The following is a 16,264-nucleotide window of genomic DNA, read 5'->3' on the forward strand; positions in this document are numbered from 1 at the left end:
AAAAGGAAAGCCTGTATGACATTACTTTAATATTCTACTTAACTTTTTGTATAATTCTGATGTAATTATTTTTCTGACCTTTGTAAAGTCAGATTTTAAAATGTAGATTAGTTAAAAATTAAGGGTTTTTTATGGGGGGGCCATAAAAGTAAATGAATGCTTTTTTATTATTATTTTGACAATGATTTTCCACTGTAATTCAAAGCTGACATTACTTGTTTTGTTTTTTTGGTTTTCTGGCATCTAACCTTTCAGTAAGGTTGACAGGCTCTTACCAAGTAGTTTTAAGCACTTTTTCTAAGTAGCTTTTGTAAACCAGCTCAACTTTACCCTAGGGGCTGCTTTGCTGTAGTTCAGCTTGTTCCAGGGTAAAATTATTGATAGCTTCTCCAACTGCTTAACAAATCACATGATTCCCACTCTGTCTCTGAACTCCACTGTGAGTAAACACTGGCAAAAGAAATTAACCTCAGACGATGTCCCTCATGAAATCAAGACAAATGCCGATAAAAAGATCGGACAGAAAGATTTCACTGCTCTCAGACAACTCGGTCTTTTTGGTTTTGCAAAGAAGGCTCCAGCCTCAGTCGCTGCCCCAGCAGGTATCGTTTACCTTCATTGTATTTGCTCCTATAGTGAGACATCATGAAGATTCAACAAACCCAGTTATTTTAAAATAGTTTAATATTGCTCAAATTCAAAACATACCAAGTCAGAAAGAAAAGATAAGAGCTCGAACAAAGGCACGTCCAACAGGTTCAATATATTAATGTACAGCAAAGACAAGAACCTCATTTTCACTGAATGAACTAATCTGATAAAACAGCTTTTAAAAAGGAGCCGTAAACCCACAGCAACAACTCAATATTATGGAAAACCTCTGAGACCCCACACAGAGTGCCTTGAAGGTCAAGTCAGTGTGCGTTAAAGAGCATCACAAGTTACAGCATCTTGGATTGAGTAAATACGGGACACACGTTTTGATTATTGCCAACAGTACCACTGACTAAACACTGCCAGAACAACACCACTGAACACGTAACAAAAATGTAACGCCACATAGTACACCTTAAGGTACGTGTGTTTTGCTCTTCAGTTTGAGGAAATGTATCAAAAGAAACAAAAGCCCTATGACTGTGTTAGCGTTCCTTTAAGGCTACTGTAGTTTGAAATACACAGGCTGCGGCCTTTAAAGCCCAGTGCGACATAAAGTTGCATAGATCTAAATAATAATCCAGCCTCTGCAGTTAAAAAAAAGTAGCATTGCATTGATACATGAAAGTGCTAGAAATACAGCAGAGAAGGTCCTCAATTTGGATTTATCAGCAGGAGAACAACCATCTGACCTACAAGATTGTCAGAGAACTACAGCTCTTTGGACACTAGGGGAGATCAAACTCATGCTGCAGTCAAGTCTGAAAACAGTTAATGCCCGCTTCGTCCAATGGAGATCAACGGAAGAACTCTGTCAAGTCTCTAAATATCAAATATTTTTTTTGGTTGTCAGCAGTTGGAAAGTCATAGCTAGTGTACACACTTTGGTTTTCAGAGTTTAGCTACACCACAAATCGATGTACTGTGCATAATATAGTTGGTCCTTTCACCAGTCGCTGAAGCGGAGACGGTTGAAGGCCTCTTTGATGTCATCGTTGCTCTCTGAACCTCCGCCTGTGCCGATGCGAAGCACGTTGGACATTGGGACATCCTGCTTCAGCTTTCGCTTGCTGAGGACCACAGTGCCTTCTGCTCCCTCCTTCTCAGGACCGGACAGCATGATGTAGGCAGCATGGCGTCCACGCTCCAGCAGAGTGGCTAAGATAAACACAGCAATACAGGTCACACAAACAACTTTAAATAATCATTTTGTTGAAACAAACGAAGAGCAAAAAAGCACCTTTAAATGTAATGATGTGTTCCACGGAGGTGTTCGACTCAAGGAGAACTTTAGCGTAGAGAGGATGGAGCAGGTAAGAGCGTCGGTCACTAATTAACGGGACCTGGAAGGCAACATTTGAGTCCGATTAGCATTTTATGGGGAATCTGTTAATACGCATCTTTTTAATAAATGGTGGAGCACTCACAGAGGAGTTGGTCTCTGAAGGCATCATGCCCCAAAACACGAAGATCGAGAAGGAGTTGGTGGTGTGTATTGAGGCGGGTCTCGGCGAGTTAGGAGCAGCCAAGAGGGTGACCTCCCACAGCACGCCACCGGACTTCCCATCAAGGATCATAACCTACATACAAGACAGAAAGAGGTCCAGTTAATATATGATTCAAATCCATCACCAATGAGAGAGGCTGGACACAAAAAATTAACGTAAGAAAGGTTAAGAGAGGTCCACATGCCCTCTTTGTGTAGTTGCCGATATCCTCTTCAACCATGACGTCAAGCACTTCGTCTTTGTTGAAGTGTCCAAAGGAGGGCTCACTGAATGAATGAGGACACAGAGGAGAAGACTTATAATGACAGTGCATGGCCTCCAAAAACAATAATGACCATAATGTAACTATACTGGGTTTTTAAGGGGTTGCTGATCGATAAAAATGACTCATTGTGACACAATTTGATTGTTGATGTGCTGCCAACTTGGTGAAATCTGTTACTGCATTGAGGACTTTTAAGACCCTCTTAGCAAAAAATGAAACAAGCTGACAACATATTCCAACTGGACCAGAATACTATTAAGATTCACATTTGAGAAGCCAGAACTAGTGTGGTTTTTATGTGGCATTTTTGCTCAAAATGGTTGCCAAATGATTGTTTCTGTATCTCTTAATCAGTTGGTTGTTTTATCTACAACTAAATGTAACATGCAGTATCAAAACAAACAGAAGGGTTACCTGAGGACTGAGCTTGTATTCATCCTCCACAGCAGCTGCAAATTGTTTCCGTCAACTAACGCCACCTCCTTCCCCGTCACAAGCAGCAGGTTGGGCGTTTCTGTCTCTCCTACTCTTAGCACTTTTCTCACGGATTCAGATCTGAAATGTGAAAAATAAATATCAGCCAAAGCCTCTACCTGCAGGCACAATGACGACAGGCTGTTTAGGAGAAATGGGTGTTGCTGAAATGTTCATCAACAGGTAAGCGTGGGCTGCTTCTTACTCGTAGACAGGTACGAGGCCAGACGTTGGATTGGCCTTTTCTTCCCAGTGTTTGTCTTTCTTGAGGCCTGCCTTCACACCTGCTTTAGCCTTGGCAGCAATCCTCCACAGTGCCAGTCCATACAGGCCAGTGTCTGTGAAGGAGCACAACATTACTCACTGCTGCCATCAAGAGGAGAGTACAACCAAGTGTATACATCAGTGTCAAACAGTGTATCTAAAATTGTATTTATATTTTATTAGCGGACTACTAAGCTACACAAGTTCAAGACGAGACGTTCTCTAGTCTCTGATCAAGTGTCACCATTTTCTGCATTAGAACAATTCCTGACAATGTAGCAAACAACTTGAGGACAGTTTTAAGACAAATCTCATTGGTTTATAGATACATAATAGCAGCTTTTAAAATTCTTTCTATCCTCAGGCTGTTTTGTCTTTAAACACCTGATCTACTTCTAACTTCTTAACTACTTTGATGCAGTGCTGCACTGTTCTGTTAAGAAAGACTTAGCAAGACTTAAGATGTAAATGACCTTCAGACTACAATAAGTTTTAAATGTTTTTAAATGGAAGCCCTTGGTGTTCTTAAGAATTCCTAGTCATTCCAGAATTAATAATCAAAAACCAAAAGACCTAACACTGAACACTCTGAACCATTTGGGGTCAGAAGGACATAAGTGCAGTTGAAATGTAATGTAATAAAAAAAATATTTTTGTTCAAATAAGTATTGTTCAAGTATATTGTCATCCACATGTTTAAGATGTTTAAATATTAAAGACTGAATTTACTTTTTTTAAATGTAGGAACTACTGTGCTAATTTTTTTATTTTAACTCTCCATTTAAGTTGGTCTGATGTCACTCTTACGCCCCTTTGGTTTTCACCCCTCGATAGCGGGTTTCAGATACAAACCTTTTTGGAGCAGTACATAGTGAGAACCTTCTTTAGTGCAATGGAGAAGATGATTGGTCGTGTCTGGAGAATCGAGAACCACTGTAGAACCAATCTGGCTACCTGTCTTCCCTGAGAGGAATACCAGCTGAGTCTGCAATTGCGATGGCAGAAATTAAAATGAGGTCAATTCTCTATTGCTGAAAGAATTATTTGAGATTTCATTGCCAGTGCTCATTATTTGCATATTTGTGTCATGTTACAGCCAGAGGTTGTTTTTTTTTTTAAAACAGGACTTGATCCCCACACTGTTAGAAATAAGCAAAGCAAGGACGTGAATGAAGCAGCAATGCAAAATAACATCACTGATGTTTACCTGTGTGTTGTCAGATGCCACCAGAGCCACGTCGCTGACCTTGTCCTCATCCAGATCTGGGACACTAAGAACAGGCACAGTGCTGCGCAGACCAGAAGGCTGAGGCTGCTGCCAGCTGACGTTACCTGTACACACACATAACACAGGAACTCTCAATCGGACTGAGTTGATCTAATTACAAAAACTACAGCTTCTCTCTAAGCATTAAATGTTAATTCTTTACTTTGGGGTAACAAACAAAAAGTATAGGTGTAGTCAGACAATACAGGACAAAAACAATACATTTGAATTAGTCGCAATAAGAAAAAATTTTATTTTTTATTTTTGATGGTATAAAAATGGTTTGTAAAAGTTGCATAGAAATTTAAATTGACAAAATTGGTGTCATTTGTATCACACACAATACAGAGACAGAGTAATGTGTCACTAACCAGTGTATTTGTCAATGGCTGTGAGCTGGTCAGAATGGGACAGCAGACAGTCCCACTTTCTGCTTTTTCCTTCGTCCAGACCACACTGGGCCCAGTGGTACTCGGGATCCAGTCGACGCTCCCACAGCGTCTCTCCATCAGTCCCATCCACTGCTGACACAAACACACATGGCGAGGGCAGACCTGGAAAAAAAAAAAAAGCACAGTGCGCAACTGACTTACAAAAGAACAAACATAAAATACAGAGGAATCCAACTCCCGTTTCCTGAGAACATATTGATTAAAACTGGAGAACACTTTATACCTGCACCAGCACACGTATTGTTCTTGCTGCCTTCTGTGTCTTTGAAGACAAACAGGACATCCATCACCTTGTCCTCGCTTGTATCTTCAATAGCCAAGAAGTCATAGGTTACTGTGGTAAATAAAGAAAGCATAGTGGTTAGTTCTGCTTTTAAAACACCATCATGCGGTCAAAGGCCCACAATCTTTCACACCTGCATCAGTGAAAGTCCTGTTCCAGGAGGTGAGATACTGCGGTCTGACAGGACAGGGGATGATGAAGGAGAAGGCAAACACTATGGTGAGGCACAGGAACAAGGAGAGGAAGAAGACTGCGGTACGCCAGTGTGTCAATTTGGCAAACCCCAAGACTTCCTTGCAACTCTTCTTCTTCAGCTCTGTTGCTGTCGGCACTGTTCCCGTCTCTGCACCGTCCTCTCCCCTCTTCAGTGGGTCGCCCTCAGTGGCACTGCCTGTGGTCTCCATGGTCGCCTCAATGCATCACCAGCCCACAGATCTACTTGCAGGGTGTGAAAGAATACAGTAAAACCTCACAATATTGCACAAGGTTGATTTGATAACACACAGTGAATTCTCCCATCATGGCTTACAGTTTTCTCCTGTATCTGTCCCAGTGTGGAGTCAACTACAAACCTGCATGTGTCAAAGTAGCCAGCAGTGATAAACAGACAAAACTCGTTGGCATTCACAGATATAGCACATGAAAAAATACTGAAGGCAGCAGTGTCTATCAGTCCAGCTATTTCTGCTGCATCAACCTTTGTGGGTCTGAGCCCATTCAGACGTGCCAGCACTGACTCCAGAGATTTCTCAGCACAAAAACAACAAACCCATAATGACCAATCATCCCCCAGGCCAGCATGTCCGGTTACTGGCTCCCTAACCTAACCAAAGGTTTAATACTCTTAAAAAGTAGGTGTGAGCGTTAGCAGAATATCCCGTGTCAGAGTTATTTTAAAAAAAAAACAGTGAAATTGGCGTGTAAGTTTAGCTAAGCAGCCCTAGACGAACGCTCGCTCCGAGCAGTTCAGGGTCGGATAGCTACCACTGTTAGCGAGCTTTGGTTTACAAAGTTCACGGTGAACACCTGGTTGAGTCGCTAACTTGTCGAACAAAGCCAGGCCCTAAGTTACAAAGGCAGGAACACGGGGTGAAGTTACCACGGAGGTCTCGTCACTTGAGGTTAAATGAAGGATTTACACCAACTAGAGAAAAGTTTCTTACTTTACTGTCCACTCTCGTCCGAAGTGGTCGCTGGTGCGGCTAACTGAAGGCAGTAGGCCTGTCAGCGCCTGTCAACCTCAGCTACGTAAACAAATCAAAGGCAAGCCCACTATTGTAGTGAGGTTCATTGCCGTAAGTTTGTCTTCCGGGTAGCGCTTTCTCTCCGCATGTGTTGACGAATTTACGACCTAAACGAGGCTGAACACCCCCAACTATGACACCTTCTCAAGCAGTTACCGTCTTTAACTGAAAGCTAAATATAACTAGTTAGTGCAACAACCAGCACTCGACATACTGGTATAGCTACTGCCTGGGAGGCTAAGCTCAGGGCAACGAAATCCACGCAATACACAGTTCGGCTCAACCCGCTGTGATTGGCTAACCCACTTGTTCTCAAGCGCTACGATTGGTCAATTTCACACTAGTAACCCTCCCTAAACGGAACTTTCAAACAACAGGCCCTGTCGTCACTTCCCTAATATAAAACGGAAACAGGCTCGTCCACGAAATTGAGAAAAGCTGCGAGCGGTGATGCTTGGACGAATAAATAATCAATTAACCTAACAAAAACACTAAGGAGTTCTTTCAGTTGCTCATTTTTTTTATAGCGGTATCGACTGGAGATCAAGAACAATGTCCGCCCAAGCTCAAATGAGAGCTTTGCTCGACCAGCTAATGGGAACAGCTAGGGATGGTGAGTTGCCGTAGCATGCTAGCTGAGCTAGCTAGCTAGCCAAGATGGAGCCACTGCTGAGGCTGGCTTGTGTTGGTGTGTGATGGACAGACCTGCATGAATGGATGTAACGTTACTGCAGATGGCTGTGTAAAATACAGTAACACAAGAGTCCAGCAACCTATACGGATTATTTAAGGACTTAATGTTTGTATCCATTTTGGCTTATTTTAATGCGAGGAGCCGCCACGCTTTAGTTTCGGCTTTAACACTTTTAGCGTTAACCGAAAGCGGTTAGCTAAGCTAACCTTAGCTAACGATACTGTTTATTGTAGAGTTATGGAAGCTTGAGGCGCCATGCTACCTAGCATTTAGCTATATTTACAAATATAAATGTCTCTGGCAAATATTCACTTAAAACTACTGGGATTGATAACATCATCGCTACTCGGTCACATGTTCACTGCTGAATTAACAGTAGGTTTAATGGATGTGACTATTTAAATGAGAAATACCCGATTTATTGCTAGCGTCATAATCTGATAAGTACATGTGTCAGATCAAAGGGCTAATAACAATAACCACTTAACCTTGAAGTTAAAATAATCAAGTTATCTACACTTTTCTTGATGTTATTAATGTAAAACTACAGGTTCGAAGTATCAAAAGTAAAAACTCGGATGTGACAGAGTGGCTCCTGTCAGTGTTACTTGGATTTTTGAATTGTTATTACCAAGTAACCGGTAATTGTAAGAATTATTGTTTTACTGTTGTAGCTGGATCTAGGTGGGGTTTGTTCGCAACCACTTTACACTGTTAAATTATTTATGTAACTAGGTCAAGGAGGTCACTTGTGTGACTGCAGCTTTCAGATAAATATAGTGAGAAACAAGTACTATATTTGCCTCTGGAATTTAGTTGAAGTATTAAGTAGCGCTAAATAGAAATGCGCACGTAATATTACCTTAAATTGTGCTGAACAATCTGATGTAATTATAGTTCATAATTTAATTTTAACTGGTTGTTCCCTCGGTGTAGAACAAACTGTACAAACATTTTTTCTTGGTATTTAAATAAATGTATAAGCATTTTAGATTAATTTGAAATTTAATATCACACCGGTTGTCGCCTGCTAAATTGAAATTTTAGGGATTTTCATTCAGCCGTATGGATACAAACATTTGCAGGTAAATCAGCTGTCAAGTCTGATTGTGATGAGCAGAAATTGACAGCGTATTGCTGCCCTGCCATTTTACGAATCAGAGGTTGATTGAACAGAATAACAGCCCTGTGGATTATCTTTTACCAAGTTGATAATTCGATCTGTACAGTTAGAGTACATTTGTTTTGTGAGTTTGTGGGTGTATGTGTGATGAGATTGATATCAAATTCTTCCCATACATTTGTTGCATACAAACTGAACAATTGTGGCCCCTTTATTTTATTCATTAAGGTTCAGTGTATCTATGCCAGCCTACATCAATCTGCAAAGGAGTTGCAGAAAAGCCTCATGTTCATCGAGCCGTGAGTCACACATAATTTTTAAAGCTGTTATGATGAATATCCAAACAATTTGTTTGCCTTCCGGAAGTTATTGTAGCCTTTTTGTAATCAAACAAATGGGTATATCTTCAGTGGCAATAGAATTGCAATTTGGAGTAGTGATATGCAGCTTGAGCTAAGACGTCTGGTCGCGCTGAATCCAAACGAGCAGTTGTCCATTAGACGTCTGTTTTCAGAAGGCAATTGTAGCAGTCATCGAAACAAAACCTTTGCACACATCATTTACAATCTGACTTGTGTATGACTCCCAACTTCTTACTACAGGTATGGGCAAGAAAACTGTTCCCATTTATACTTTTCTACAGCGGGTTTAAAATTCTGCTGCTGAGGTCTTGAAGATGCAGAAGGGTACAGTATGTGGTGCAGATCGCAGTGTGTATAACCTACATTTTTTTTCTTGGATTTCTTTTGTGTTTTTTGTTTTAATTTGTGTTTCATATCTGTAAAAGGTTTGGCTGGAACTTTTGTCTGAACCGTTTACATTTCTTATCACAGTCTTGATAGCAGTCTTTTCTGTAAGTCAAATGTAATGAGTACAAGTTAGCTTTGTTCACATTAGTAAACTGAGACAACAAGAATTTAGTTATTTAACAGTTTCGTGCCCCATCTGCATAATCTCATAATGCTCCACATTAACAGAGTGGACATTAAGCCTTATCGCAAGTTAAACTGAGGTGAGGCTTTAATGTCGTCACATTTTTTATTGAGGTTTGGTAAGGTAAGCACCAAGAACAGGAGGAAGTACCATATACAGGCACACATCTAACTTTCACTTCTTCAATCTTGACGCATCAATAGATAGTGAATGTAGTCCATCAGATCATAAAAATAAAGTTGGTTTTCATTCATTTAGGTGGGCACAAAATGCTTGAATCCAGTCATAGTAACGCGTATCTTCCCAGTGATTTGTAGTGCATTTATAGTAATGTATTTTAAAGCACTGGAGACCTCGCCCCTGCTCACAAGTATGTGAGGTCTTTCTCACTGGTGGTTTTTTTGGACTGTTTCAGGGGATGAGACACGACAGAGGGTCAAGTTCACTGATGAGCGAGTCTGCAAAAGTCATCTTCTAAACTGCTGTCCACATGACATCCTGTCTGGAACTGTAAGTGTCCCACACAGAAACTATTCCAGTGTCTTATTTTTCACAGTTTATTAATATCAGTTCATTAATATTTGAATTTGTGCAGTTTGATTCACATCTGCTTGTGTTTTCATGACAGCGTATGGACCTGGGGGAGTGCACGAAGATCCATGACCTGGCACTTCGGGCAGATTATGAAATTGCCTCTAAGGAGCGAGATCTGTTCTTTGAGCTTGATGTAAGTGATTTCAGACTTTCAGTAATACAGGTGTGCAGAACATAGAAATGTCAGTCATGATAATAAAACTCAAGTTTAACTGTTGGTGTAGGGTAAGACTACAACTAAATGAACTGTAAATTACAGATACTCAAGTGACCTCTTTTAAAAATGTCAACAAATCTACAGAGTTGGTTTAACTGTTAACACATTTTCTCACTCCTAAAGGCGGTCGATCACCTGGAGTCATTCATCGCCGACTGTGACCGGAGGACAGAACTAGCCAAGAAACGCCTGGCTGAGACCCAAGAAGAGATCAGTGCTGAGGTGGCAGCAAAGGTGAGTGACAAGTTTTTTAAACACAGGCATAGTGACATCTGTGTATAACTTACACATATTTGGCTCGTATGAGCCAAGTCTAAAAGATTATGTGTTTTGTGACAGACACATCAGATGTAAGTTGTGTTTTTTCCCCTTGTTTCAGGCAGAGAAGGTTCATGAGCTGAATGAGGAAATCGGGAAGCTCCTGGCCAAGGCTGAGCAGCTTGGAGCTGAGGGCAACGTTGATGAGGCTCAGAAGGTCTTGCAGGAAGTGGAGAAGGTCCGCACTAAGAAGAAGGATGCAGAGGTGAGTAAGGGGTGTTTTGGAGGTGCTTCCAGCTTGATGTGGTGATTTCCATATATGAATGATTCTCGCTTATCATGCTTTAATGACACCTTTTTTTCTTTTCTCCCCTTAGGAAGAGTACAGAAACTCCATGCCGGCTTCCAGCTTCCAGCAGCAGAAGCTTCGGGTGTGTGAGGTGTGCTCTGCTTACCTCGGTCTCCATGACAATGACCGTCGTTTGGCTGACCATTTTGGCGGGAAGCTTCACCTGGGCTTCATCCAGATCAGAGAGAAACTGGACCAATTAAAGGTATGTGGCCACCTGTCCTACCTATGATCCCATTACTTCAACAAGCAAGAATTAATTCCAGTTATATCAAGAAGTAGGTCATAAACTGTTTTTAAGATTTTGATGAAAATAATTTCACTTTTAATTAGATTCTATGTTTTTATTTGTTCAGAAAACTGTGGTCGACAAGCAGGAAAAAAGGAACCAGGAGCGACTAAAGAGACGAGAAGAGAGGGAGAAAGAGGAAAGGATGAAGAAGAGGTGAGTCCAACGTTTAAAATCCCGGTGACATTAATGTAATCTGTTGACTAGCTTTGTTTCTTGTCAAACTAATGGTTTTGGCATCCAATTATCTCACAGGACCAGATCACGGAGCAGAGAGCATAGAAGGTAAGGAAGCCGCTCCATCAATTTACATTTTAGATCAACTGGTATTTCTGATGAAAGGGACTATCTGCTATGAATTGTAACTGACATGTCACATTGTGTCTTTATCAGGTCCCGCTCTCGTGACCGCAGAAGGAGACGCTCGCGCTCTGCATCACGAGAGAGACGCCGTTCTCGCTCACGCTCCAGGGAGAGGAGGAGGAGGCATCGCAGCCGATCCCGCTCTCGCAGCCGAGGACACCGTCACAGCCACGAGCAGAGCTCCAAACACAAGTAAATACAGGAAAACAGCTTACACAGTTCACACCATGCCCACACAGTATGTAACTACCAAGAAACGCATCCAACACATTTGTCATGAGTGCAGCTTTTTCATATTTGATTATATAACTCAGCAGTCGAACTTCACTTTAACTGGCGACTCATCTGATATTCTGGGTCTATTTTGGCAGAAGCTTTAATTTTTTTGTAAGGGTCTTTGAGTACAATATCCTGCTTATCTGCTAAAACCAAAGTTAGTAGTATATATCTGGCTTTCTACTTTCTCCAGTCTGCTCACACTGCTCTTACTTCTCTGATTATCTCACTCTGTCTCATCCCCCAGGTCGTCCAGGGACCGTGAGCGCTCCTCCAGAGACAGGTCACGGGAGCGAGACAGGCGGGACGGTATGAACGGCAGGTCAGACTCCCGCAGGGGAGATGACAGGGACGCAGGGGACCTCTGAAGACCACACTCCCATCAATCACGACACATAACCTCCTCCTGTCTCCCTCACCTGTCTGTCCATTTATAATAACATGATGTTACACAGTCCTTTGCCTTGACCCCTCTGTTCTCCCGCCTGCCTCCTTTTTTTTTTTTGCTTTTACAGTTGATGCAGCCGAGCCAGAGTGTACCTGAAATATTGTATGGATTAAATTTTCTAGCATCCAGATATATGAGAAGATTGTATTGGATGGGGGGAATTAGTTATCGATCAGTAGTGGAGTTTATTGTAATGCCTACATCTGTAATTTGGTGGCCGTCTGTATCCAATACATCTCATGTCTTGTTATAAACTACCCTATAATGATTCTACCATGGGAAGTAAACTGATGGTTGGCTGGGCTGAAGCGTAAATGTAACTAATCCATAGTCTTTTATTGATCACTGGTCTTTTGATACAGAATCTGTCTCTAAATATGTTTTGGGCCTACTGATTGTCATGGTCTGAAAACCTTCCTCCTATCAAGTTCTTCTTTTTTTTATTTTAAATCTCCCTCTAAAGAGTCTTCTCTCCTGGTAAACAACATTTGTTGTCGTACTGGCTGAGTGCAGTTCTTGAATGTCCACATTTACTTAGTTTGAAAAAGCCCAGTTAAAGTTTTAGGAACACAGTTCAAAACCAAAAGGTTTTAAAGTTGCGAGAATTAGTAATAAACGTATTTCTCTCGTTGTCCACTTTTTTTCTTTAATCAAGTTATTTTATGTTGACAGTAGTGATGGGTATCTTTTGATTTAGAGTTTGGCCAGTTTAAGTGAGTGCTTGTTTGAAGTATCTTGTCTCATTTGTTTCTATCTTGATTTCTTTTATTTAAAATAAAGAACATAAATGTTAACTGCAAAGATAGTCGGCACGTGATGCATAAGGTTCAGAAGTGATTCATTCAGTACTGTAACTGTACATACCTTTTATTAGTCATGAAATTCAACTTTCAGCCCAATTTGGACAAATTCCCTTGTGAACAGATTTATAATTGAAAACAGATTTTAATGGATGCATTGCTTTGACCTCATGTGTGAAGTCATCTGTTTATGTTCTGCTGGAAATCTTTCTTTAAAGTCTCGATTAAAAAAAAAAATCCCACGATTTTAATCTTAGTGTGCTGGTCTTTCTTGCCAACCTTATTTCATGGTTGAATTAGTAGATTATCTTTTTATTTTTTTAAAAGGTAAGTGCGTTTAATTTGAGTTCACTACACGGCAGAACATCCACAATACACTGCCAAATACTTTGGTTTCATGATGAAGTAATTACACCATAATGACCCTTATGTTGCATGATAAAGGGTCAGGTCAGTGTGTTACCTTTTGTTCTTTGGTGAGTTTAATCAAACCTTTGTGAGGGCATTAAAAAAAAGAAATTCAAACTTAGAATTTTAATATCAACAAAATAATACAAACTCAGAAATATCTATTTTTTCTATAATTGAATAAACAAGCTGTTCAAATAAGGTCGTCTGAACACTGAAGCCAGAGTGGTGGCAGGGTCCGCCAAATATAAACATTTTCTGTTATCCATGACAGCCTCTAACTCTGTGGCTCTGCAGGCAACCTGGTGAGAGAAGAACCAAATTCGATATTTTTGGTAATACAGAGAACCAAAGATTGCACAAATGATTGTTTTCCTAGTCACCTGGTGGCATTTATAGAAAATATTCATATGAAAATGATCTGAATTATCTTATCAATTCCTCAATTCTGGTTAAAAAAAACCCATCTAAAAATAAACATTATTGCTGCAGTTTTCTGCAGAAAACTGGGATGCATGTGACTGTGACTGTTTTATTCTGAAATGATGTGCCAAAAGAGGTTTGACATTGATCACTTGCTTTGGTTTTTAGTACATAGGATTTATGTGGAAAGAACTCCAACCAAGATCAATAAAGCATCCATTTTGCAACTCAAAAAGGCAATCACATTCTCAATCTTGTATTTCCTTGCTTTCAAAAGTCGTCCCACACTAGTCCTTATCTCTCTGCACACTCAAATATTGACTCACATTAGGGACTGTGCTCGCTCTATACCTTTCACCTTCACCTGGGCTTCATCCAGATCAGAGTCGAGCTGGACCAACTAAAGGTAGGCGCCAGCTCTTCCCACCATGTGCATGAATACAGCAAGCCTTAAAGAAATGTAAATATATTTAGGAGTGGGTCATCAACTGTCTTTAGGAATTGGATAAAGAGCTTCGCTTCTAATTAGGAAGTGTATTTTTATTTGATCAGAAAACTGTGGTGGTCAAGCAGGAGAAAATGGACAAGGAGCAACTTAAGAAAGGAGAAGAGAAGGAGAAAGAGGAAAAGATGAAGAAGAGGCAAGTGCGGACATTTACAAATGTTCATCTGTTGGAAAAAACAGTGTTCACTTTTTTTTCAATTTTTGGAATCCAATTATCTCACAGGAGCCGATCACGGAGCAGAGAGCATAACAGGTAGGAAAGCTGCTCCATCTAGCTACAATTTAAATCAACCATTCTTTTCTGAAGAAAGGGTATTTGATGTGAGTTTTAATTATTTTCTATTTTTTATGAGGTCCCGTTCTCGTGACCGCAGCAGGAGCCGCTCGCGTTCTCGCTCACACTCCAGGGAGAGGAAGAGGAGGGACCGCAGCCGATCTCGGGACCGCAGCCGATCTCGGGACCGCAGCCGATCTCGAGGCCGCAGCCAATCTCGGGACCGCAGCAGGAGCCGCTCGCGTTCTCGCTCACACTCCAGGGAGAGGAAGAGGAGGGACCGCAGTCGATCTCGGGATCACAGCAGAGGACGCCGTCACAGCTCCAAACACAAGTAAATGCAGGAAAACAGCTTACACAGTTCACACGGCATGTAACTACTGTATGCTATTGTATTGAGAGGCCTGTACTGTAATTGTCAGGGTGACTTTAAGTTCTCCTTGTGTGCATTTGCACAGTTTATATTGGTATTTCCTTGACTTTTATTTTGAAAGGCAGCTTTTTCATATTTAATTATGTCACATAACAGTCAAACTTCACTTTTAAGAAAGTTGGCCACCTTTTGAATTCCTACTCCAAACAAATGTTAGGCAACATAGTGACCATTAGCTGCATGGCAAACTGAGCTAACTAGCTAACGGCCACTGCCGTTAACAACAGTGGTCCAGACCAGAATGGCATGGCAAGACAGGATAGCCCGGGACTAGCTGGTTAGTATCCTAGCTGATTTAGACACCTCCGCGAAACAATACGTAGACATCTTTGAAATGACGTCAAAACTCTTATTTCTTAACATTTTGTTGATAATGTTGGTTATTTCTAGATGGTTGTGACCTAAAAATATTACATATTGCACCTTTAATTGGCGGCACATCTCATATTGTGTTTATATTTTGACAGAAGCAGAAGTTTTGTTGCAAGGGTCTTTGATCTTAGTAGATGGATAAGCAGGATGTCGGACTCAAAGTTGGTGGTATATGTCATGCATTCTACTTTCTTCTGCACGCTCGTACTTGTGCTGCTTCCCTCCTGATCTCATACGGTCTCATCACCCAGGTCATCCAAGGAAGCAGCCGAGGATGTCGTCACAGCCGTGAGCAGACTTCCGGACACAAGTAAATGCATGAAAACAGTTTTAATAGTTCACACAAAGCCCACACAGTGTGTAAATACACAGAAGCAGCTCCAACCTTTCAATCTTCTGTATAAACTTTGGCAGTAGCTTGAAGTTATTCGCAAGTACATAATCTCCTTGTTTTTTGTAGATAAGCAGGACACTTCACTCTTTTGTGGTCATATACAGAATCTAGATAAACTCCTTGATACTGTTGAAATGTTTAATTTGGTTCTTTATACACTCTACTTCTGCTCTTTTCTGTATCTCTTACTGTCCTGTCCCGAGGTTGTCCAGGGACCAAGAACGCTGATCTAGAGACAGGACAAAGCGAGACAGGCGGGACGGTATGAACGTCAGATTGGACTCTCACCGAGGAGGTGACAGGGTCATGGGGGACCTCTGGAGACCACACTCCCATCAATCAAGACACACAACCTCCTCCTTTCTCCCTCTCCTGTCTGTCCATTTATAATAACATGATGTTTCACAGTCCTTTGCCTTGACCCCGCGGTCCTGCACCAGTTAATGCAGCCGAGCCAGAGTGTAATTGGAATATCGTATGGATTCAATTTTCTGGCATCAATATATGATTGGATTGGATTTTATTATTAGCATCAGAGTGCATTATAATACCTACATCTGTAATTTGGTGGCTGAATAGATAATATAATATAATTGAAAACAGATTTTAATGGATGTATTGGTTTGACCTCATGTGTGAAGTCATTTGTTTATGTTCTGCTGAAAAATCTTTCTTTAAAGTCTAAAAAAAAAAAGAAAAA

At 40.9% G+C, this 16,264-nt stretch overlaps 3 protein-coding genes across 9 annotated transcripts; 2 read left to right on the forward strand and 1 right to left on the reverse strand.

The window, feature by feature from the left end:
• Window positions 1-666: 666 nt before the first annotated feature.
• fam234a (family with sequence similarity 234 member A) lies at window positions 667-6,700 on the reverse strand. 2 transcript variants are annotated; one of them, XM_030399760.1, is made up of 12 exons: window positions 6,331-6,700; window positions 5,301-5,605; window positions 5,108-5,218; window positions 4,804-4,986; window positions 4,373-4,497; window positions 4,018-4,150; window positions 3,107-3,239; window positions 2,842-2,982; window positions 2,347-2,428; window positions 2,082-2,234; window positions 1,895-1,997; window positions 667-1,812 (listed from the first exon to the last, which is right to left on the reverse strand). In XM_030399760.1, exons 2-12 carry the CDS (start codon window positions 5,569-5,571, stop codon window positions 1,601-1,603), a joined length of 1,647 nt encoding a protein of 548 aa, XP_030255620.1. In that variant the 5' UTR covers window positions 5,572-5,605; window positions 6,331-6,700; the 3' UTR covers window positions 667-1,600. The 2 variants fall into 2 exon arrangements, with proteins under 2 accessions (XP_030255620.1, XP_030255621.1); XM_030399761.1 differs by having other exon boundaries at window positions 1,293-1,812; window positions 5,301-5,602; window positions 6,331-6,677.
• Window positions 6,701-6,789: 89 nt separating this feature from the next.
• luc7l (LUC7-like (S. cerevisiae)) lies at window positions 6,790-13,006 on the forward strand. Of its 5 annotated transcripts, XM_030399766.1 has the most exons (12): window positions 6,980-7,024; window positions 8,457-8,527; window positions 8,831-8,938; window positions 9,577-9,671; window positions 9,790-9,888; window positions 10,096-10,206; window positions 10,352-10,495; window positions 10,608-10,784; window positions 10,936-11,024; window positions 11,124-11,153; window positions 11,262-11,423; window positions 11,755-13,006. In XM_030399766.1, the coding sequence occupies exons 3-12, from the start codon at window positions 8,905-8,907 to the stop codon at window positions 11,873-11,875; spliced, it is 1,062 nt and encodes a 353-aa protein (XP_030255626.1). In that variant the 5' UTR covers window positions 6,980-7,024; window positions 8,457-8,527; window positions 8,831-8,904; the 3' UTR covers window positions 11,876-13,006. The 5 variants fall into 5 exon arrangements, with proteins under 5 accessions (XP_030255625.1, XP_030255624.1, XP_030255623.1 ...); XM_030399765.1 differs by lacking the exon at window positions 8,831-8,938 and having other exon boundaries at window positions 6,790-7,024; XM_030399767.1 differs by lacking the exon at window positions 6,980-7,024 and having other exon boundaries at window positions 8,872-8,938.
• Window positions 13,007-14,016: 1,010 nt separating this feature from the next.
• Window positions 14,017-16,261, forward strand: LOC115571068 (arginine/serine-rich coiled-coil protein 2-like). Of its 2 annotated transcripts, XM_030400111.1 has the most exons (4): window positions 14,017-14,344; window positions 14,445-14,699; window positions 15,422-15,480; window positions 15,768-16,261. In XM_030400111.1, the coding sequence occupies exons 1-4, from the start codon at window positions 14,166-14,168 to the stop codon at window positions 15,830-15,832; spliced, it is 558 nt and encodes a 185-aa protein (XP_030255971.1). In that variant the 5' UTR covers window positions 14,017-14,165; the 3' UTR covers window positions 15,833-16,261. The 2 variants fall into 2 exon arrangements, with proteins under 2 accessions (XP_030255971.1, XP_030255970.1); XM_030400110.1 differs by having other exon boundaries at window positions 15,422-16,261.
• Window positions 16,262-16,264: the final 3 nt, after the last annotated feature.

Source organism: Sparus aurata, chromosome 20, assembly GCF_900880675.1.
Source record: "Sparus aurata chromosome 20, fSpaAur1.1, whole genome shotgun sequence".
Taxonomy (NCBI): Eukaryota; Metazoa; Chordata; class Actinopteri; order Spariformes; family Sparidae; genus Sparus; species Sparus aurata.